Consider the following 23,787-nt stretch of genomic DNA (forward strand, 5'->3'; position numbering starts at 1 on the left):
TATCCTCAATTTTCTAGGTCTTCCATAAAAATACTATCTTTATATCCAAAATTTGAAGAAAGAACATAGCATTATTATAGAATTCAGGACCTTTTGTGGGTAATTTTTCCTTTACCTATGTATACTTACAGGGCTTTGTTGTTGGTATTTTCTCCATACAACTGTTGAGTAATGAAGTTGGCGGTGGGGACTAAATAGACCATCTTGTGATAACCATCTTGTGTCAGCCATCAGATGACAGCAGCTGAATCACAGCGTCACCAGGCTGTTACAATTTGTTGTCTTATTTGGTATGCAATTCTACATAAGTTACTGAAAAGATCATTGAAGAAGAAATTCTGAAAATCACAGGAAACCAGTAGCCCATTTTTAAGATATGTATATTACTGTTGTAATATACATATTACATATTACATAGGACAACTTTTCAGGAGGAGTTTAGTATAAGGCATAGTCCTAGCTTCTGGGTCATAGAGCTGTTTAGAAAGATACAATGCAGAAATAATTTTCATATGTCTGATTTGCTTATTTCTCTAGGTGGTGAGGTATCTGAAGAATTATCCCTGAAACTGCCACCAAATGTTGTAGAAGAATCTGCCCGAGCTTCTGTCTCAGTTTTGGGTGAGTCTCCAGCCCCTAATGGATCTGGGCATTAACAGCTTCTATTATACTATTTTTCTTTGCCATAAATATTTACTAAAAGTAACACTATAATTTTAACTTCTTTCTTCTCTTCTTCTTTGGGCTTGTTTATTGCTTTCAGTCATACTTCTATCCCTGGAAGAATCATCCTTCCTAAAAATTCTCAAATTCTAAGCTCCACTAATTATTTCTGCTTAATGATTTTGATAGATGATAATCTCTAAGCTTTATGACTTCCCATCTCTCCCATTCTCTAGGAGACATATTAGGCTCTGCCATGCAAAACATACAAAATCTTCTCCAGATGCCCTATGGCTGTGGAGAGCAGAATATGGTCCTCTTTGCTCCTAACATCTATGTTCTGGATTATCTAAATGAAACACAGCAGCTTACTCCAGAGATCCAGTCCAAGGCCATTGGCTATCTCAACACTGGTGAGTGATTACTCGAGTAAGGGAAAACTTGAATGTTATTTCAACTGGATTTCCCAGTAGATTTCAGTTACTTATGAATATCATGATACATTAGCTTAGCCTACTATGATAGCAACTATGATAGTTAATTTCATGGAAACTATCCACTCTCCAACCTCCAATAAAATGTTTAAGGCTCAGAAACTCCTAATCTATGACAACAAAATTTAAGAAATGTCACAAGGGAATCCAAGGTATTTTAGTAATTTCTCCACCCTTAGCATGCACATTAATCCATTGTGCTGTTTCATGAATCTTCCTTTCCAGGTTACCAGAGACAGTTGAACTACAAACACTATGATGGCTCCTACAGCACCTTTGGGGAGCGATATGGCAGGAACCAGGGCAACACCTGGTAAGGAAAGAACAATTTTTTGAGTTCCTTTTTGTGTGCCAGCTCTTTTACATGTATTACCTCAATTATATTCACAGCAACACTATCAGATATATATTATCAGACCGATGGTTTGTTATACTAGATAAATCCACCAAGAGTAGCAAAGTAACAAGAAGAAAACCTGATATCCAAATACATGTATGTTAGGCTTGTTTCCAAAATTGATCCTATTAATAATATACCAAGGTTTTCTTTCTGAAATGGCTATTCTGCCATAACCATGAGTTTTAAAATGATATTGCCAGTGAACATATATAACTTCCAGATAAACCATGTTAACTTCAGTGTATATTGTGTCACATTCTAAGTCATTCAGCTTGATTTAGAATGAATTCATTAATAGGAGGAAGCAATTGAGAAGGAAACGGTAATATAAAACATCTTATAAATCCCTAAAGTAAAGCAATATCAAAAGTTACTGCATATAAGAGCTGCATGTGAGAAGATTCTGTCATCTGCAGAAGGAAATCTCTAAAGATAAGAGAGATTTAAAGCCTTACTTGAGTAACTAACAAAAATAAGTAAATTCAAAGTACTTGAATGTAAATTCGTTCAACCATTGTGGAAGACAGTATGGCGATTCCTCGAGGATCTAGAACCAGAAATACCATTTGACCTAGTAATCCCATTACTGGGCATATACCCAAAGGAATATAAATCATTCTACTACAATGACGCATGCGCACATATGTTTATTGCGGCACTATTTACAATAACAAAGTAGTGGAACCAACTGAATTGCTTGTTAATCATAGACTGGATAAAGAAAATGTGGTACATATACACCATGGAATACTATGCAGTAATAAAAAGAAATGAGGTCATGTCCTTTGCAGGGACATGGATGAAGCTGCATGGAAGCCATCATCCTCAGCAAACTAACACAGAAACAGAAAACCAAACACCACATGTTCTCACTCACAAATGGGAGTTGAACAATGAGAACCCACAGACACAGGGATGGGAACAACACACACCAGGGCCTTTTGGGAGGTGGTGGGTGAGGAGAGGGAACTAAGCGGATGGGTCAATAGATGCAAGAAACCGCCATGGCACACGTATGCCTATGTAACAAACCTGCACGTTCTGCACATGTATCCCGGAACTAAAATAAAATAAAATATATTTAGACTCCCTGTGGAAAAGAGAGAGGCAGCAAGGAAATACTAAATCTAGCAGATTAATCAAGCAGACTAAAGATTAATCAAGGAGATGAGATCTCTAAGTACACAAGAATTTTTGTTAGCTAACTGACATCATATGAAGCCTGTTGCTGTGAAGTGGTTATAAAACCACTGTAACAACATAAATATCATGATTGCTTCCTCCCTGGTCAGGCTCACAGCCTTTGTTCTGAAGACTTTTGCCCAAGCTCGAGCCTACATCTTCATCGATGAAGCACACATTACCCAAGCCCTCATATGGCTCTCCCAGAAGCAGAAGGACAATGGCTGTTTTAGGAGCTCTGGGTCACTGCTCAACAATGCCATAAAGGTGAATCATTCTGGAGCTAGTTTTGATTTGTCCATTATGATACCCGCAAGGATGAGGAGGGAAGTGATAATGTGAAAATTTCTAAGGGAAAGCATCAGAAGAAAATAAAACCTGGATGGCACCAAAAAAGAGGGGATAGAACAAAAGTGGATTGTGATACTTTGCCCTATAGGGATGGATATGGGTAAGGATGAATTCCATGACACAGCAGAATAGAAATAACTAATCAATGGCATTCTCAGAAGTTGAATTATTCAAATCTCTCTCTTGTATTCACAGGGAGGAGTAGAAGATGAAGTGACCCTCTCCGCCTATATCACCATCGCCCTTCTGGAGATTCCTCTCTCAGTCACTGTAGGTACCACCTCATTCCTCTGCTGAAGGAGAGTTCTGGAGGCAACGAAACTGCTGACCTGCTGTTTGAAATACTATCCTATTAAAAGCAAAGCATCAGTTTTCCTTCTGCTGTCTGAAATACTATCCTATTAAAAGCAAAGCGTCAGTTTTCCTTCTATGCAATGCCAGTGCTTCCCAGATCTACAGAGAATTTGGTCAACCCATTTAAGAAAGGTTTAAATTTTCCCAGTAATCCCCCTAGGCTATTTACCACCACCACTCAAAAAAAAAAAAAAAAAACTTAAAGATACGTCTTTTGAATGTGAGAATAACAGACAAAAATACTATTATATCTATCGATAAGAATGAGGAATAGTTGGAAAAATGCGTTTATAAAACTTCTGTGCTGTGATCTGTGTATTTGCCTGGGAATGCTACCATGTCTGTTTACATAGCTCAGTTCCCTTCTTGTTCTGCCTTCACAGCACCCTGTTGTCCGCAATGCCCTGTTTTGCCTGGAATCGGCCTGGAAGACGACACAAGAAGGGGCCCATGGCAGCCACGTATATACCAAAGCACTGCTGGCCTATGCTTTTGCCCTGGCAGGTAACCAGGAAAAGAGGAAGGAAGTACTCGAGTCACTTAATGAGGAAGCTGTGAAGAAAGGTGAGAGCACACCTGAGATCCTTCTCCTGGCCCATCCTCTGTATCAAGAGCTGCATGGCAAAAATCCCTCACTCCTACCTCCTGTGATCCCTATCTCCTCTCTTCTTTTCTATATATCATATGTATTTTGTCCATATTGTGATTTTATAAAATCTAGGGTTTCTTAAATCAGAAATCAAAAGACAAGAGGTAGTGCAGATGCTTCTCAACTTATGACGGGGTTATATCCTGACAAACTCATTGTAAAGTCTGAAGAATCGTAAGGACCATTGTAAGTCAGGGACCATCTGTATAGTATGCTAGTAAGAAGAGCATTCTCTGGAGACTAGCTCCAAAATGTGCTACCTATGTGAGCTTGGGAAAGTCATTAACTTCCTTGTGTTTCAGTTCCTTCCTCAGTAAAATGGGGATAAAAATAGTATTGACCTCACAGAGCTGTTGTATTAAATGAATTGGTATACATAAAACAGTAGAGTAAATGGCACATAGCAAATCCTATAAAAGTACTAGTTATTACTACTAACATATCAGTCCTCAATATGTACCCAATTCTTACCTGGTACATTGTATAACCTTAAACATAAGAAAATAATCATGGAAGTAACTACTGGAATGAATTCTGGTATTTTCTCTTTTTTTTTTTTTTTTTTGGTGACAGAGTCTCACTCTGTCGCCGAGGCTGGAGTGCAGTGGTGCAATCTCGGCTTACTACAAGCTCTTCCTCCCAGGTTCACGCCATTCTCCTGCCTCAGCCTCCCAAGTAGCTGAGACTACAGGTCCCCGCCACCACACTTGGCTAATTTTTTTGTATTTTTTAGTAGAGACGGGGTTTCACTGTGTTAGCCAGGATGGTCTCAATCTCCTGACCTTGTGATGCGCCCTCCTCAGCCTCCCAAAGTGAATTCTGGTATTTTAAGCCCATTTCATAAGACCAATAATGTTGCCCAGTCTACTCATACTCACACAATACTTCTACATATACCATGGTCTATATGAGGGGTTTGAAAACCTAGAAAATAAAATGCAAATCATAAGATGTCCATTAAAATAGTCTACCTTTTTCCTTTGATAGCCATTAATTCTTCTTGAAATGTATTGAGAAATATTTTACAGTAGATACACAAAAGGGCATAAGCTATAACTAGAAAACACTGTATAACTATCTCATAGATTAAGAAATAGAAAATTACTGATATTGGAAAAATAAATCCCTTGTGTATCACTACCACCTCCAGAGGCAATCATCCTCCTGAATTTGTCATTACAATTCCATGGATTTCTTTATATTTTTCTGCATATGTGTCCCTAACTAATATTCAGAATCTTTACATGTGTTTCACCGTGACAGAAACAAAATTTTTTTTCTCTCTCATTCAAGAAACAAAAGAAACATTTTTGAATATTTCAGCAGCTTAGTTTTTTGTTTGCTTTTCATTTTCTAAGTTCAACATTAAGTTGATGAAGGCCCCTATACAAGTACGTCAGAGTCAGCTCATTAATTTTCACTGCTGTGTAATACATTACAGTCTATAAATTAGTCATAATTTACACATCGAGTTTCTCCCATGAATTTTTTTATGTTTTCTTTCTAAAAACAATGCTGCAATGAATACTCATGTGCCTGTTTTCTTGTGCATCTGTGTTTCTCCAAATTATACTTTGAGAAGCATAATGATTGATTAGTGGGCTAAGCATATCTTCCCCATTGTTGAATATCACCAAAGAGCAATTGGCTTCCCACAGCAGTGTATATCGGTTCCCATTTCACATTCATGTCAGCCTTTGGTATTTCAAGGATTACTGTATTGTTTTTTTCAATCTAATGAGTACAAACTCTACTATTTCATGTGATCTGTGATCCTCACAAGAAACCGCTAAAGACAGGCTTTATAGGAAATGTAACAAACTCCAGCTATGGTCTAATATAACATCATATAACATCATAAATAAGAAACAGCCACACCCAATGAGACAACTGCTGTGCCATTTCTTTCTCCCACCAACCCAACTATAGCAACTATTTGAAAACATAGATAGGCATAGGCTTCTGACTCCAGCATCAATATCTGCCTTAGCTGGGCTGAAACACACCAAATTCAGATTTACATAGAAGGAAAAGCATCTACATACAGTTCAGGGGATTATAATGGGCATGCAATTCTCATTTCAGCACTGGCTTGGGTACTTTTATATTTATATTTAAATATAAATATGTAGTCACTTATAAATATCTTTTTCTCACCTTTAAGACAACTCAGTCCACTGGGAGCGCCCTCAGAAACCTAAGGCCCCAGTGGGGCATTTTTACGAACCCCAGGCTCCCTCTGCTGAGGTGGAGATGACATCCTATGTGCTCCTCGCTTACCTCACGGCCCAGCCAGCCCCAACCTCGGAGGACCTGACCTCTGCAACCAACGTCGTGAAGTGGATCACGAAGCAGCAGAATTCCCAGGGCGGTTTCTCCTCCACCCAGGTTGGTGATTTGCCAAAAACCTTTGATTTCACCTTCAGGCAGCAAAAGATTTGAACAAAAAAGAAACAAACACATCCAAGAAGAAAAAAATAAAGATGACAATAACTTGAAATGAAGGAAAGTTTTCAGTATCCAAGGATAATGGGAAATAAAAGCAAATGAAAGTCAAAGAGGGCCAAAAGGAAATGCTCAGAATTCCGGCAACCCATCACTGTGTTGTTATCCTTCTGTTTCCCATAACAACACTGCCTTCCTCAAGCAGCAGTGGAGCATCAGCAGAATGAAGGAGATGTCTCCTGCCATTCTCCTGGAAACTATAGGGTCTCTTTCAAACTGTTCAAGGAACTCTACTCAAAATCCTCCAACAACCTCTCCTCACAAATCTCTCCATTCTTCGGTCCCCTTTAATAGGCTTTTTTCAAAACTACACATTTTGTGCTTCCCCTAGTCAACCTTTTTTTTTTTTTTTTTTCTTGAGACAGAGTCTTTCTCTGTCACCTAGGCTGGAATGCAGTGGTGCGATCTTGGCTCACTGCAACCTCCACCCACAGGTTCAAGCAATTCTCATGCCTCAGCCTCCCTAGTAGCTAGGATTACAGTCATGTGCCACCATGCCTGGCTCATTTTTATATTTTTAGTAGAGACGAGGTTTCACCCTGTTGCCCAGGCTGATCTTGAACTCCTGAGCTCGGGCAATCCGCCCACCTTGGCCTCACAAAGTGCGAGGATTATAGGTGTGAGCCACTGCGTCCAGCCCCCTGTTCACCTCATAATACACAAACGTTTATTCATCAGGAGCATAAAGAACTGTCTTGATTCATCCAACCTCCTAAGTCTAGCTATATAACCATGTATCTGAACAATTCATCAATATGTACACAGCAGGAAGTTTTATCTTCAGAGAATTTAGATGTTTGCTTATATACCCTAAAACAGAAAAAAATGTGACAAAATGGCATTCCATCCTATTTCCATTGTATTAATCTTTCATCATATGAATGAAAAAACTAAGTAATTTTGTTAAAGGTTATCATTCATTTCTTAGAAATATATTATTTGAAGGAGGCCATCCAGGTTCAGTGTTGATGAGGATACTTACCAGCAGACATTCACTGGGAACAGGAAATCACCCAATAAAAAGGGAAAGCCAAATAAAAATGTCATTCAATCCATAAGATAATTATAATATTCATCTTTTATTTCTTTTGGAGAAACTGAAGCGTGACTCTACTCATGGCTGCAAAGAACCTTGGGTTCTCTTCAGGACACTGACCTCAGCAACTGAGCAAAGTTTAATATGGGAGAGAGCCAGACTGAACTTTGCTTGGGTTATGTCAGATACGACCACAGTTGTCAAGAAAGACGTGTTAGCAAATAGCTGATGCCAATAACTGATAATCATTCACTTATATTTTCCACATTCCATGTTCCACATATACTTAGAGAGAAAAGGATCAATTTTCTGATAAATAAAATAAACGTGTAGGGCATACAGTCCAAGGTAGATATTTGAATGTTACGGCTCTTCAACTATCTAAAGATTAGAATCAATCTTGAAATTAGAGCTCCAATATTTAAGTAATGAGAGAAGTAGGAAATCAAAGTCCCTCACATGGGTCTTTGAAAAATATCTCAGCCCTCAAAGCTTTAAAATACCCAATGGGTTCTCTCACTCATCTGTCTCTTCCAGGACACAGTGGTGGCTCTCCATGCTCTGTCCAAATATGGAGCAGCCACGTTTACCAGAACTGGGAAGGCTGCACAGGTGACTATCCAGTCTTCAGGGACATTTTCCAACAAATTCCAAGTGGACAACAGCAACCGCCTGTTACTGCAGCAGGTCGCATTGCCAGAGCTGCCTGGGGAATACAGCATGAAAGTGACAGGAGAAGGATGTGTCTACCTCCAGGTGAGACTCTTGGGCAGGTGAGGACAGAGGACAGATGAGGACAGCAGCTGTTCTCACTGAGAAGTCCTCACTCAGAAAACAATGGGGCAAACCAGAGAAAGAGTTAGGGAAGTTGAGAGGAGTTCTGGGAAAGGGCAAAAAACTGATTTTGTCTTTGATGTGCCATAGACATCCTTGAAATACAATATTCTCCCAGAAAAGGAAGAGTTCCCATTTGCGTTAGGGGTGCAGACTCTGCCTGCAACTTGTGACGAACCCAAAGCCCACACCAGCTTCCAAATCTCACTAAGTGTCAGGTAAGACCTTCTGACTGTATCACCTAATCCTAAGAATAACCACCAATCTTCGTACTGGAACTCCTCTTTAAGTAAAGCAGTACAATAGTAGATGTTTGCACTATTCGTTAAAAATGCAATGTATTCTCGTAAGTTGATACAATATAATTTCTTAATGATGGGGTTTACATTGTCCATCCAGGATCTATTATTGTGCAACCTCATTGTTTAAAGGGTAATAATTTCCCTCAATAACAACTAAATAAATATTACCCATTGCCTCTGACCTGAATTCCTTGTTATGTAATGAAATCCTATATTATTCTTGCTTTATTGAAGACAGAGATGAAGAATTACTGAAAAGTTTGACTAGAAGGAAGTAGTGAATCTTTGGTTAGAATTCCTACTGGCAATAAATAAATCTCAGGTTATATATGATATAATTAATTTTGGGGGAAGATATACTTATATGCATCAATATTTAAATAGCGGCAGATCTGATAAAAAATTATCTCTCCACAAACATATAACTTGGTTGGGGATACTATTCAGGAAAACAGTTAAGACAAAATCTATGTAACAAATAACTGGCATACATCAAAAAGAACGAGATCATGACCTTTGTAGGAACATTGATGGAGATGGAGGTCATTTATCCTTAGCAAACTAACACAGGAACAGAACACTAAACACTGCACATTCTCATTTGTAAGTGGGACCTAAATGATAAGAACACATGGACACAAAATGGAGAACAACAGACACCAGAGCCTATTTGAGGGTGAAGGATGGGAGAAGGGAGAGGATCAGAAAAAATAACAATTGAGTACAAAATTTAGTACCCAAGTGATAAAGTAATCTGTACACCAAACCCCCATGACACGAGTTTACCTAGATAAGAAACCTGCACGTGTACACCTGAACCTGAAAGTTAAATATATATATATATTTTTTCATTTAATTTAGCGTATATATATATGCCAAAAAATAAATTAAGTAGTCCAAATTTCAGATGCAAACTCTCAGGGACAAGACGCTAGGTGTTTCTAAGTGTTTTGTTGAAAGCCAGTGTTTAAGTAAACGTTATAAATTGTTGTTGGTTTTGTAAATAATGTAGACTGAAATTTATTATTCATAATATACATCATTTTGTCAGCTGAAAGACAATAAAATTAAATAAATAAAATAACAGGCATAGATTAGAGGTCACAAACAGCCTGTGCCTCACCTGTAGAGCTTTCTTAAAATGCAGATCCTCGGCCCGGCACAGTGACTCAGGCCTGTAATCCCAGCACTTTGGGAGGCCAAGGCGGGCAGATCACCTGAGGTCGGGAGTTTGAGACCAGCCTGACCAACATGGAGAAATCCCATCTCTATTAAAAATACAAACTTCGTCAGGCGTGGTGGCACATGCCTGTAATCCCAGCTACTCGGGAGGCTGAGGCAGGAGGATCGCTTGAACCCAGGAGGTGGAGGGTGTGGTGAGCCGAGATCATGCCATTGTACTCCAGCCTGGGCAATTAGAGCAAAAAACTCCATCAAAAAAAAAAAAAATGCAGATCCTCAGCCTCTATATGGTAGAAATTCTGATTCATCGGGTCTAGAGCAGGGCCTGGTCTCGGTGACTTTAATAGGCTTCCTAAAAATTCTATACACACCACTTTTACAAACCACTGGGATAAGATATTTGGGAAGACTTACATGTACCTTTTAGAGCTGTGGAATGCTTAACATGGACATAGAAGAAGAAAATATTTAAAAACACAGAAAACTCTAATCCTTTCCTTCCATGGATCCTCAGTTATACCGGGAGCCGCTCTGCCTCCAACATGGCGATCGTTGATGTGAAGATGGTCTCTGGCTTCATTCCCCTGAAGCCAACAGTGAAAACGGTAGGTTTATCATAACCCCAGAATGCCCTGTTTGATTTAATGTTGTATGTATCCCCAGCATAAGACAATACTAATATTAAAATACTATGAAAATCAATCTCTATCAAAGCCTTACGCTTTTTCCAAGCTCAGAAATACAATCACATGTGTTCTTATGAATGCTCATCGTGTGCACAGTCCTGCGCTAGGACCCGTGACTACAAGAAAAAGATTGTCAGCAGGTGTTTTTCAATGTCTTCTTAGCTCAGAATTTTGTTAAGAAGATAAAACATATGAACATGAACCAGTGAAAAATATGAAAATGACTGGCATAAACTATAAGTATTACAGAAGTTAAAAGAAAAATAGAGCAAGCAAAACAGGAAAAAAACTCCTTATGAAGAAATAGAAACTGAATTGAACTTTGAAATATGAGTAACTACCAAGTTTAGAATACCTAGCTGTCTTTTCGTCAGATAAATAACTTTACACATTGGTCTTGTGTCATACTGATATTGAACCCTTTATGCCTTTCATTTTTAATTGTGTTACATTATGTCTTTGCTTATAAAAAGCATTTGAAGAATTCTATCCTCAGGGTTATTTTGGCAATACGAAATATTTTTTGTGTGGATCCCCCAGGGGTTTCATCTATTTATTAACATTGGTGGTGTTTCAATTTTCTTCAGCTTGAAAGATCTAACCATGTGAGCCGGACAGAAGTCAGCAACAACCATGTCTTGATTTACCTGGATAAGGTAAGAGACCTTCCAGTCTATTTGCAAAAAAAAAAAAAAAAAAAAAAAAAGGTAGATAATAATCCTCCAAGGGAACATCTGAGAAGGTAAATGCATTTTAGAAACATCACTTCCATGCTAGAAATTTCAGAATTCTAATGTTAACTCTAAAAGAATGTTCTCCTCTCCTTTATTTATATTTCACCAGGCATTACGGGTAGAAATGGCTTATTAGGATCTTGGGATATGAATATCCCTAAAACCCCATAAGCAAGAAATCTTCACAGAATGTGTTTATTATGTTGACAGGTTATTTTGATACTCAGTAATATAAGGAAGTAGCACTTGTGATTAGTCAATTATTAGTTAGTTATCAACATAACAACAATATGAAAGGGAAAAAAACTGTCCATCTCCACAAGGACTTGAACCATAAAATAATAAGACCAGTTCACCAATAAACCAATCTGATTTTATAGATACGTGTGGTAGGAGAGTTTGTTCATGCACATGTTGATGGGAATTATGGTTTACACATTTTATGAAATTTAAGCCTGGAAAGATCAACCTTTTAGATGCCTCCTTGAGTCTACACAAGTATTCCTGCAAGACAGAGAATTGAAGCTATACCAAATCTCTGGATAGTTAAAAATGAACACAGTCATCCAATAAAAAGTATGTATCATTTACCCCCATGAATGGAGCTATGTATCGGCATTGACAGAAGTATATGTATTGTGTTAGTTTTTTAAGAAATAATCTGGAGAATTTATCATCCCCTCTGAGAGCTTTCTGCACAATTTAATTAAGGACCCTATAGTGTGCTGTAGGATGATAAAGCTTTTCCCCCAAAAAACAGGTGAATACTTAAACTAATTCGAAGAGAGAAGAAAGCTTCCTGAAAGGTCATTTAATTGACTTTTGCTTTCCAGGTGTCAAATCAGACACTGAGCTTGCTCTTCACGGTTCTGCAAGATGTCCCAGTAAGAGATCTGAAACCAGCCATAGTGAAAGTCTATGATTACTACGAGACGGGTGAGTGACAGTGATTTTCACATAGAAATATTTAATTCCTGATCACAGAAATTCAGATTTGGGAGATGTGTTGGGGCTATTTATTACATTAAGTAATTACATTCGCACTTCATTTTGTCTCCATCGAGTCTGATGCTCCTCTTTTTGTCTCTTATACACACATTGTAGAAACAACCTACATTATAAATATATCAACTACTAATACGAAACACCTGTGGGATATTCAGTTCCCTTTTCATCAGATAAATAGACTGTATGACTATGAGATTTAAGTAAGCGGAACATCTGAAGAGTCCTTCAGGAGTTTGGGATAAAAGAAAATATAAAACACTGTACTTGAAAGGAGAATATAAGGTAGCAAGCAATGCATCAAATGAGTGATGCTAACGTTTTTGGTACAACAATACTGTTCTTCCCACAACAAACTCCTTCCTTGGCCTGTATGCCACAGATGTTTGCTTTCTTCCTCACTTCATGTAATGATTTCTGGTTTTTTGTTGGTTTTTTTCTTTCCCAGATGAGTTTGCAATTGCTGAATACAATGCTCCTTGCAGCAAAGGTAAGTCACTCACACTCCTTCAAAAGGCAGTCAGAGCTCCTGCAGCTTGTCCTCCAAACCTTCTCCTTCATAAAACCCTGGGTAAATATTTGTCAAAAACATCAGCTTACTCACCCTGCACATTATTATAGAAAAACACATTTACTGGAGAGGGCCACTGACTCTTGTCAATCCTCAGACAGTCCATAGGATTGCTTATGGGTAAAGATTTGTAATAGATTTGGGTTCCCACTGTACTGATTAGGTTTCTTTGGGCACTATGCCCCTCAGAACTAAGGGAAAGAATACTCTCTGCTCATGGAGACCCAAGTCTGTCTTAATTTTTTTTTCTTTCCAATATCACAGATCTTGGAAATGCTTGAAGACCACAAGGCTGAAAACTGCTTTGCTGGAGTCCTGTTTTCAGAGCTCCACAGAAGACATATGTTTTTGTATCTTTAAAGACTTGATGAATAAACATTTTTTCTGGTCAATGTCTTTGCCTGTTTCCTGTTCATTCAATAAATATCTTTTTACATTTCCATATGATTCCCAATAGAACACTGAGATAAAACTTAAAGGAATCAAGTGCTGAGGGACTTCAGCATACCAAAAAAAAAAAAAACAAAACAAAGATGCAGTGATGTTGGTATGAGTAGGCTTCATGTAAGGACTGTGGGGAAAAAAGAAAGAATTGGGTTATATACTAGGAAGGTGGTTATGGAAATACCCTATGAAAAACCCGAAGAGTGAATTTTTATGAGAAAACAAGACTGGCTTCACCAGAAAAGACTCTTTACATTAAAATGAAGTAGAATGGAATACAACATTGAACAGGTCATAATGGGAGGCAGGATAATTGGGACCTGACCTGAATTGGGAGTTGTGTGTCCTATGTTACCCCAAAATCTGCCACTGATGAGAGTCATCAGTCAGTTAACCTGGGGTCTCAGATTCAATAACAGATGAGCTGAAAATAATGAAGGGAGGGTTCATGCAGAAGCAAGTTTTCTCAGAAGGAGGAATGTGTATGACTCAAAGTCCAAATAGGAGTATTATATTGGAGCATCTTTCTTCTGGAACTTTGAGCCAGGACGAAAGAATAGCTGTAAAGTCAAGGAGATATTCTGATGCAGAAATCAGTTCTCACAACATCTGATTGAGGTCTGATGTCTCACAACATTTCTTTAGTCTATTTTAAAAATATATAATTTTCTTTGCAGTAAGTATTGCAACATATATTTCCATTCTATGGAAGGAGAAGCAAAAGCTTCAGGAGTTTTTGAAGAAGTTGGAAAGATTAAAGCGGGAGGATTGAGCCAAGAGAGTCTGAGGACAATGCTAGGAGTCCTACTCTTCATTTGGCACAAAAATGACAATGTTCAGTTAGGCAGAAGGTGAGTATGGATTGTATAAACTAAGAACTGGAAAGGACTTTGAAGTTCAAGCAATCCTTAGCTCTGTCTCCAGGCTAAGCAAAATAAGAAATAAAAGCTATCACTTTTGTGTGGTGCTTATTCTGTAAGCACCACCCAGATATTAACATATCAGCATCATGGGATCCTTGAGGTGTCACTTTCCTGGCCAGTTTGGTGGCACCTTTGCCTGAGTTTTTCTCTGGGCCCACTGGGCTACTTCTGCCCACTTGCACTTGCTGGCAACCTGGGTCCCGGATCCAGGAGAGACTGAGACAGGGGTGCAGCGGAGAGGGGCGTGCTAGGGGTGTGTGAGCAAGCGTGGCCACCGTGCAGTCACGCACACCAGCTGCTGCCTGGGTTGGGCAGCTCCAAGCACCAGCACCGGCTCTCTGTGAGGAGGCTGGACCAGGCACACAACAAACAGCTTCCCCCTGGACCAGGTGCACCACAAGCAGCTTCCCACAGTGGCACTGGGGAATGCAGTGACATCAACCAGGGCCCCAAGGAGAGAGTCACAGCCCGGGCTCAAGGAGTTCCCAGGTCTGGGCAATCCAGAGGGCCGCAGCTCTTCTCTCGCTGTGGGGAGCAAGGGGCACGTTGCAGCCCTGTTTGTGTTACGGCTGTTTTAGCCTTGCTGTGCGGCTCCTCAAGCAGACAAGTGGAGAATGAGACAGATGAAGAGGAGCATTATTCAGCAATGGAACAGAAGGATGAGGAAGACGAAGAGGAAGGAGAACTGCAGTTAGTAGCTCCTTTCCACAGCCAGGGTGTCCCAACGAATGTTCAGCTTCTATCAGAAAGGAGACCCTAGAGTGAACGGCTCCTCTGCAAACAGGTCTTCCCATTGAGTGTTCAGCTTTCAGTAGAGAGGAGGTCCTAGAACGGGTAGTTTCTCTCCACAGGCACCTCATCCGTTGTCTGCCCATCCTCTCTTCCAATCTAACTGAGTCCACGTGATTTTATGAGCCTCAGAGGGGAGGAAATGCGTGCCGATTGGTCCATGGGCAGCCACGGGTGGGCCCAGGGAACAGCACCCCAAGTTCCCTCTCTGGTCTGCAGGCTTCAGGCCCTCCCCGGCTTGAGGGTGGGGCTTCACTGGGGACCCACCCCCTTCCACCCAGGAACCTGCCTCCTGCTCCCAGGCTATTCATGCCAAGGGGCGCCTGTAAACCAGTGCCCAGCTATCTTCAGCCCCCTCTCGGCCTCCCTCCCATGCCTGTTGTTGCCCAAGTTCCAGAGGGGGCGGAGACGGCAGGGGGCTGGCGTGTCAGTGCTGTCCTGAGCGTGTGCACACCCAGCGAGGCTGTGACAGTACGCAGGCTCGGCCGGATCTTGCCTGAAGTCAGAGCGGGTGCTAACAGTGGAGAGAAGCCAGGCAGCGGGAGCAGGCACCCTCGAGCCCGCAGTGGGCAGGGGCTTTGCTGGGCCTCCGAGAGCACAGAAATGTCCACAGCCGCGGCAGGGTGCCTGCAGCTGCACCCAGGGAGTTCCTGCTCCACCAGTTGGGAAGGGGCGGGGCTCCTGCTTGTCCCTGGCTCACCTGCTTCTGAGAGGGCAGCTCCGGTGGCGCCTCCTTGCAGCCTGGGGTGATGGGCGGGAGCGGGGCGGGGAGGAGAGGGGCGTTCCAGGTCCTCCTTGGGCCCAGGTCGGCGTCCGGAGCAGGGGTGACGTTGCTGCAAGTTCTTCCAGTGGTCCCAGGGCTCAGGGGCAGCCCAGGACTCTCCCTTGCCCGGCTCACGGCCCTGCCTGGGGGGCGCCTCCGGGAGCAGTTCGCGGGCCCTGGGGCCTGGCCGTCAGGAGCGTCTAGCTCGGCGGTCACCCCAATGCCGGGCGGACCCTGGAGACGCGCCCCGGGCGGCACTACTCAGAGCTTCCTCCCAAGGCCCAGGAACGCGGCGCTGTAGGGATGTGCGCGGTGGCCACACCGCTGGCCGGGTTCCCAAAGCGGGCCCCGTTCCCACTTCCCACCCCAGCCCCAAAGACTGGCCCAGTTCCGCGCCCTGGGCCCAGCCCCCGCGCTTTGTGTGCGAGCACCGCACCGCCCCGGGCCCAGCTCCGCCTTGGGGCACCTCTCTGTCTGCCCCTCCGTGCCCGACTACATTGCTCCCCCTCCAGCGGGGGACTCAGCCCGGTCCATCGCGGCGGCTTCCAGGGCGGCAGGCTCCGGAGGGACTCCCGAGGCCGGCTCCAGGGACTGTTCCCCTCCTCCCCACGCCCACCGCGGCGGGCGGGAGCGGCGACGTAGGGCCAGGGTCCGGAGCGGCGGAGGCTCCGGGCCTGGGAGCAGGTGCCCCCATCTGGCAACGCGAGGATGGTGGCGGCGGAGTCGGCTGCCTTGGGGTCTCAAGGCACAGGGGACGCGAGGCACAGAGGTCCCACAGCAGTCACTGCCGCTCCCGCAGCTGCTCCGCCTCCGCTGCCCGCCCCCCCGCGCTGCACCTGGCGTGATGGCAGCTCTGGACGCTCCACTGCAGCCATCATCAGCCTTGTGAAATAGGTACTACCTTACCAAATGAGGAAACTGAGGCAGAGACATGTAATTTGCCCAAAGTTACTAAGCTAGTAAGTGACAAAGCTAGAATTCAAGACCAAGAAGTCTAGCTTCCACGCTCTTAACTTCCAACCATGGTGACACCTCAAACAACTTCAGACAAAAAGGCCAGGAGACAGCATATTTCAGAGCTTAATAAACATTATAATTAGCTGTCAAATTAAGTATCAATCCAGGGCACAGAACTTAAAAGAAATCAGAGTATGGCTATGGGAACAAGACAACAGGATTTTAATAAATTTTACCTCTTAGTTCTAGTTTCTTTGTTCATATGGAAATCGTTACTGAAACTGTACTTTAAGGATATGCTTGTTGCAAATCATTAGCTGTGTCACTGACCAAGAGTGTTTATTCCTGAAATACTAACTGATTGTCTACTATCTGCCAGGCACAATATCTCATGCTATAATACAAAATTAAACAAAATAGGATTCCTCCCTTAGAAAAACTCACCGCAGAGTAAAATAAAAAGATACACTTCTGGGTCATTATAATGATCAGGTGCTCAAGTTATTTATTGCCCCGGTGGACTGGAGATACAATGGCCTTCTCAAGTTTTGGGGTATTACACTCAAATTCATATGTGATACTGGAGAAAGGGCCTAATTACAACTAAAAATGGATTTCCCACCAGCCTGGTGGCATGGGAATCTTGGAATTAAAATTATGTAGAATTTTTTAAAGTGACGTATCTTCTACATCTGATTTTGTGAACTGAAGTTTATTCTTTCCAGGAAAGCATATGGATACATGACAGGAAATGAAATGGAGACTTGTTGGGGTCAGTTTTATATAGAGTTTGTATTTTATTTTGAAATATGCTATGGTGCTATTCTCTTGCATTTTCTTATATGTGACTCACCACCAACCCTATATTCCCCCATTTCAGGCCAGTTGGTCATAAGCATCCATTTGCCTCAGAGAATATTGGGATGTTATGACAAGAATACAAAGCTGGAAAGAAATACAATGTTTGAGTTTACCCTGCAAGAATAAAAAGAATATAATGGTTTTAAATTTATTTAGACCCTATTGTTTAATCAAGAATTCTGGCCAGGAGCAGTGGCTCACGCCTGTAATCCCAATGCTTTGGGAGGCCAAGGCAGGAGGATCGTTTGAGGCCAAGAGTTTGAGACCAGCCTGGGCAAATCATTGCTCAAGAAAAAAAGGTCTGATTTAGTCTTTTCGTCTTTACAACTTTTTTTTCTATTATGGAGTATTCTCTCGAATACTTTATGTCCATCCACGTTGTCTGAGACATGGCACTTTAACATTCTAGTTATGCCGTAGCTGTCATTTTACCCTAAGCCATTAGTAGTACTGATCCACATAAAATTGGGCTGTTTAGGTGTTTAATTGTTTAAATGTATAATATATCTGATATATTTATATATTGTATAAAAAATCACCTAACACAATAGATATTTAATATATCTGCTATATATATCATATAACATATAATATAATAAATAATGTTTATTATAAATGATAATATAATATACTATAATATAAATATAATAAATATAAATTATAATATAATATACTATAATATAAAATATAATAAATATATAAAATATAATAAATATAAAAATAAATAAATATATCAGATATATTATACATCTATTGTGTTAGGTGATTTTGCCCAACTGTAGGCTAATATAAGTGTTCAGAGCATGTTTAAGGTAGGACAGGCTAAGCTATCATGTTCTACAGGTTAGGTATAGTCAATGTATTTTTTTTTTGAGACAGAGTCTCACTCTGTCACCCAAACTGGAATTAATATATTATACATTTAATATATAATATCTTAATAATTATATAAATGTATTTTATTTTAAATCATATCTTAAATATCATCTCTCTCAATATATAAGGTCTAAAATTTATCCTTGAACTCTCTTGATGTTTCTGTTACTGTTGGGTATTTGGAGTATTTTGGGTCTGTTCATGAACATGATAAATACACCGTTAGGACAAGACACTGTTTAAAAGAAAATATCCACATAGTCGTTTTTATAAATCATAAACACATTCAAGAAATAATTTGTAGTAATCACATAGGTTATTTTCTTTTCACTGGGGATCATTCAAGAAAGAAGAGAAAAATAATTCCCCTTTATTTCTTATATTTTATGGGCATATAATCTGCCAAGTATGAAGGGCATCACTGACTTCATTCCAAGTTTCAGGAGGAGGGAGAAGAAAAAGACTGTATCAAATAGGATAACGTCTTTACTCATGTACTTAATGTCACACAGCAATGAAGAGAATGTTTGCAACTTTATTAAGGTAAAGCCTATATTATCCATTAATATGCCTTGTGAATTATTTAGGAGTAATAGAATACTATATTGGTAAATAGAGTACATACATTTATATGTAGTAAATATAGTACACAGTAAATACATTGCACTACTCAGCCTTGCTATGCTAAAGAGTATGAAAAACAAAATTCAAAGTCTTCAAAGAATAAAATTATACTATTCCACTACTGCACTGAGTATTCTGTAACTCTTCTTGGTTAGGTAAAACTATAATGTCATGACTTAGGTATTCTACTTTTATATAATTTTTAAATATTTACGTTTGGTTGGGTAATCATTCTTTTTCCAGGACATGGGCTTAGAGGTGTTCACCAACTTGAAGATCAAACGTACCAAATTATGTCCTTACTATATAGTGTTCCATGATCTAGGTAAAATAAGAAATCACTTTATGTTTTAGAATAAATGCTAATTATTTAGCAAAGATGATAAAAATGAAATGGTGCAGCAGGCCTATTGCCCATATGAGAGAGACAGAACCCAGTATTGCATGGGCCAAATTAATCACCCAAAGTCATGTAAATGGTAAGTTGCAGAACCAGAACTGAAGCCACTTCTTTTGATGTGTTAGACACAACATTGCCACCCAACAACAGCAATAAAAAGACAATAAGATAAAATGTAATAATTATTACAATAGGTATACAATGTACACACAAGAAGATAACGCTTCTGTGGAATATAAAAATATTTCGTAAAGAAGATGCATCATGTGGAACAGAGAGAATTTTGACACACGTATGAGAGGTAGGAGAAAAAAAACCATTTGAAGCAAAGGGAAGAGTATCAAGAGAAAGAAAACCATTTTTAAGTCAAATTACACTGCAAATAAAGTATAGTTACTCTATTGGCTCACTCCTTCCTTTGTAAACTTTCAGTTTTGCTCTTAGGCTATTTACTTTCAGAGTCCACAGTCAAATATTTTCCCCTCTGATTGTACCCCGGCTTTTCAACACTCTCTGAAATATTATCTTTCAATAGATTATTTTTATTGCCATCGTTTTTTAAAAAGACTGAATTAGGAGCTAAAAGGCCTCTTCTTCAGGCCTCAATCTCATTAGTAAAAATGAAAGAGTCAACATAATTATTTTCTAAATTCCCTTCTTACATTATACAAGAATATTCTAAATTCCTTTCTTGTATTATACAACAATGATGATTGAGATATTCATATGAGATATGATGTTATAACAACACATTTCCAGAATAATGACTACTTTCCTATAGTCTTTGATTTCTAAGCAACATCAAAGCACTAGTCTATAAACTCATGGCACAGCCAACCCATTTTCAAAACAGCATTCCTTTTTGTCCAAAATATAACCTTACACAATGCATTTCAAGCAGAAGATGATACAGATTTTGAACATGTGCTTCTCAAATGATTGAATTGCAAGGATAGACATGTAATTAGGTTTACTGATAAAGAATAAAGGAAAAGACAATAATAATGAGTCTTACCTTGCCACCCAGGCTGGAGTGCAGTGGTGCAATCACAGGTTATTGCAGCCTCAAACTCCTGGACTCAAGTGATCTTCCCACCTCAGCTTCCTGAGTAGCTGGGACTACAGGCACGTGCCACCATACTCAGCTAAATTTTTTTATTTTTTGTAGAGATGAGATCTTGCTATGTGTTGAAGGGGTGTTGAATTTTACTGAGGGCCTTGAGTGAGACCCTTACTCAAACTCGACACTTCATTTTCATCAATGAAGTGTACATTACCCAAGCCCTCATGTGGCTCTCCCAGAAGCAGGACAATGGCTATTTCAGGACTTCTAGATCACTGTTCAACAATGCCATGAAGATCATCTCTTTTGTGTGCTAGTTATGAACCTGCTGACTCACCAGTCCATGGCGATTTCTCTAAGGGTAAAGACATGTAAGAAGAAGGTGCAAGAAAATTCCTACAGGAAAGGACTGGAGAATATGGAAGGGCAATAGCAAAGGAGAAAAAAGCCACTCACCAAGGAAAAAGAAATGGAATCTAGGTTGAGAGTGGAACTTTGAACAGTGGGAATATAGATGAGAGGAATTGTCAAGGAATCATAGAAGAAAACAGATTAACCATGAAGAGAGAAGACATCTTTAAAGGTTTCCTGATGTAGAGTTAATTTCTCTTTCTCTCTCTTATATTCGCAAAGAAGAGTAGAAGATGAAATGACCCTCTCTGCCTATATCACCATCTCCCTTCTGGAGATTCCTCTCCCAGTCACTGTAGGTACCACATTCATTTCCCAGCTTCCTATGCTGCTATGAAACCCAGTGACCTATGTATTACCAGAGGTTGATATGAGGTTATAATCATATTGCCTATGGTTATAATATTAATAACACTCCTCTAAAAGTCAAGTGACAGCTTTTCTTTTGCACAACACTATGCATCATATTTGTCATTCCTTCAGGAGGATCCACTTGTTCAATAAAGCCCTGGATTATGTGCCAAAACTAATCCATCCAAAGCACACGGCCTTTAGCCTTGCTTTTGTCAGTTTACATTTTAATCAGAAAGCAATTCTTTTTATTTTTTAAAAAAGAGTGATTCCTAAAAAGATGGTCAGGGAATAGATAAATGGATGGATGGATAGATAGTAGGTAGGTAGGTACATAGATAGATAGATAGATAGATACATAGATAGACAGATATGAAAAGCACTGGTATCACCTATCTTATAGTCTTTATGTTTATTCTAGGACCTGGCAGGACCCCTTTTTATATAAGTCAAAATACCATCATTCTGTCTTCACCCTGTTGTCAGCAATGCCCTATTCTGCCTGGAGTCAGCCTGGAAGTCAGCAAGGGAAGGGGCCCATGGCAGCCACGTCTACACCAGGGCACTGCCGGCCTATGCTTTTGCCCTGGCAGGTAACCAGGACAAGAGGAGAGAGATACTGAAATCCCTTGATGAGGGCCAGGAGTTCAAGACCAACCTGGCAAACATAGCAAGACCCCATCTCTATTAAAAAAAAAAATTCTATTTTTCTAACAGAAAAAAGATTCCCAATTCAACAACACTCTTCAGAAACTTTATCTGGCAGCTACTCAGGAGATTGAGATGGGAGGATCACATGAAGCCCAGGAATTCAAAACCAGTCTGGGCAACATAGTGAGATACTATCTCATAAAAAAATAAAAAATAAAAAACGTTTTACTTGGAATAGAACCCATGACTCTGGTTATAAATACAAAATCCTTCAAACTCGTTTAAAGGAATTTAATCCCAACTTCTCGGATGAAAAGAAGAAACAATATTCACAATTTGATCCATCATCAATAGACAAATTAAATGTGTTTCATAAAAGCAAGACGTAAGAATTAAGCAAAATCATATTCAAGTAACCACAGGAAATGTAAATACAGATACTGTCTCTTACCTAGAGAAATCTTATAGTCTAATTGTGAAGATAGTCTTCACATGACAGAAAAGGATCATCGTTAATCCAAAACACATAAGTTATAAAGAAGTGACATATACCAGCAATTCTAAAATCTGGTTAGCATCCTTTGTAGAATTTATTTTAAAATGCAGATTTCCAGGTCTCATCAATAAAGATTTAATTTATTATTTCTGAGGATGTACTTAGACATCTGTATTTTTTTTGTTTTTTGTTTTTTGAGAAGGAATCTCACTCTGTTGCCCAGGCTGGAATGCAATGGCACGATCTCAGCTCACTGCAACCTCTGCCTCCCAGGTTCAAGCAATTCGTCTGCCTCAGCCTCCCTAGTAGCTGGGACTACAGGCACCCACCACCACATCCAGCTAACAGGCACCTATGTTTTTAATGAACTCTGTCGGTGGTTCTGTTATGCAGTTAGTTTTCAGAACCATTCACAATGACAGTAAAGGCGATTTATTTCCAGGAATGAAAAGATCACTGAGGACACAGGAATAGTTAGCAAAGCTATTTAAAGATGCCGGGGCTGGCTGGGCATGGTGGCTCACACCTGTAACCCCAACACTTTGGGAGGCCAAGGCGGGTGGATCGCTTGGGTTCAGGGGTTCAATACCAGCCCAGGCAACATGGTGAAACCCCATCTCTACCAAAAACACAAAAATTAGCCGGGCATAGTGGCATGCACCTGTGGTCCCAGCTACTCAGGAGGGTGAGGGGGGAGAATAGCTGGAGCCTGGAAGTCTAAGCTGCAGTGATCAGCGATCATGCCACTGTACTCCAGCCTGGGTGACGGAGCAAGAATCTGTCTCAACATACATACATGCATACATACATACATGCATAAAAATAAAAATAAAAATAAATAAAGATGTCAGGGCTTATGTGGAACCTTAACAGAGGGCAAGATTCAAAAGATAGTGAGGCTTATTTCTTTTCTTTCTTATATCTATAGTTACACAGGGAGTTGTCTAGTCTTGGATATATCCAAGATGATATCTGGTTTTATCCATTGAAACTCACAGTGAAAACGGTAAATAGGTGCTAGGAGTTTGGATTTTTTAGTCTCATGGAAGAATATAGCAGCAGTATCCTAATAATGTTAAGCGACATTGGTCATAATCTAAGGAAACTGAACTCGTATAGTACCAAATATATGTTTAGCATTGTGCTAGGTGCTGATACAAGAAATATAAGGAAGGTGGGCATACATTCTAGATAAAATTATTAAACATGGGGAGCCAAAACTGTCAAATG

At 40.2% G+C, this 23,787-nt stretch overlaps 2 protein-coding genes across 3 annotated transcripts in view; both read left to right on the forward strand.

Annotated features, from left to right (window-relative positions):
• A2M (alpha-2-macroglobulin) overlaps positions 1-13,340 on the forward strand; it is a 48,543-nt gene extending 35,203 nt beyond the window's left edge. For both annotated transcript variants that reach the window (XM_037995129.2, XM_007967539.3), the window contains exons 23-36: positions 538-621; positions 900-1,076; positions 1,383-1,470; positions 2,850-3,006; positions 3,286-3,360; positions 3,828-4,008; positions 6,258-6,481; positions 8,172-8,390; positions 8,559-8,686; positions 10,467-10,557; positions 11,226-11,294; positions 12,206-12,308; positions 12,826-12,867; positions 13,213-13,340. In XM_037995129.2, coding sequence (XP_037851057.2) covers positions 538-621; positions 900-1,076; positions 1,383-1,470; positions 2,850-3,006; positions 3,286-3,360; positions 3,828-4,008; positions 6,258-6,481; positions 8,172-8,390; positions 8,559-8,686; positions 10,467-10,557; positions 11,226-11,294; positions 12,206-12,308; positions 12,826-12,867; positions 13,213-13,229 — 1,655 coding nt within the window. In that variant the 3' untranslated portion in view covers positions 13,230-13,340. The remainder of the gene's footprint in view (positions 1-537; positions 622-899; positions 1,077-1,382; positions 1,471-2,849; positions 3,007-3,285; positions 3,361-3,827; positions 4,009-6,257; positions 6,482-8,171; positions 8,391-8,558; positions 8,687-10,466; positions 10,558-11,225; positions 11,295-12,205; positions 12,309-12,825; positions 12,868-13,212) is intronic.
• Positions 13,341-15,853: 2,513 nt separating this feature from the next.
• Positions 15,854-16,750, forward strand: LOC119622690 (putative uncharacterized protein encoded by LINC00612). The gene is given in 3 exon segments (XM_073020309.1): positions 15,854-16,078; positions 16,169-16,482; positions 16,484-16,750. Coding segments are annotated over 3 exon segments (768 nt in total). The 3' UTR covers positions 16,713-16,750.
• The last annotated feature ends 7,037 nt before the right edge of the window (positions 16,751-23,787 follow it).

Source organism: Chlorocebus sabaeus, chromosome 11 (assembly GCF_047675955.1).
Source record: "Chlorocebus sabaeus isolate Y175 chromosome 11, mChlSab1.0.hap1, whole genome shotgun sequence".
NCBI lineage: Eukaryota > Metazoa > Chordata > Mammalia > Primates > Cercopithecidae > Chlorocebus > Chlorocebus sabaeus.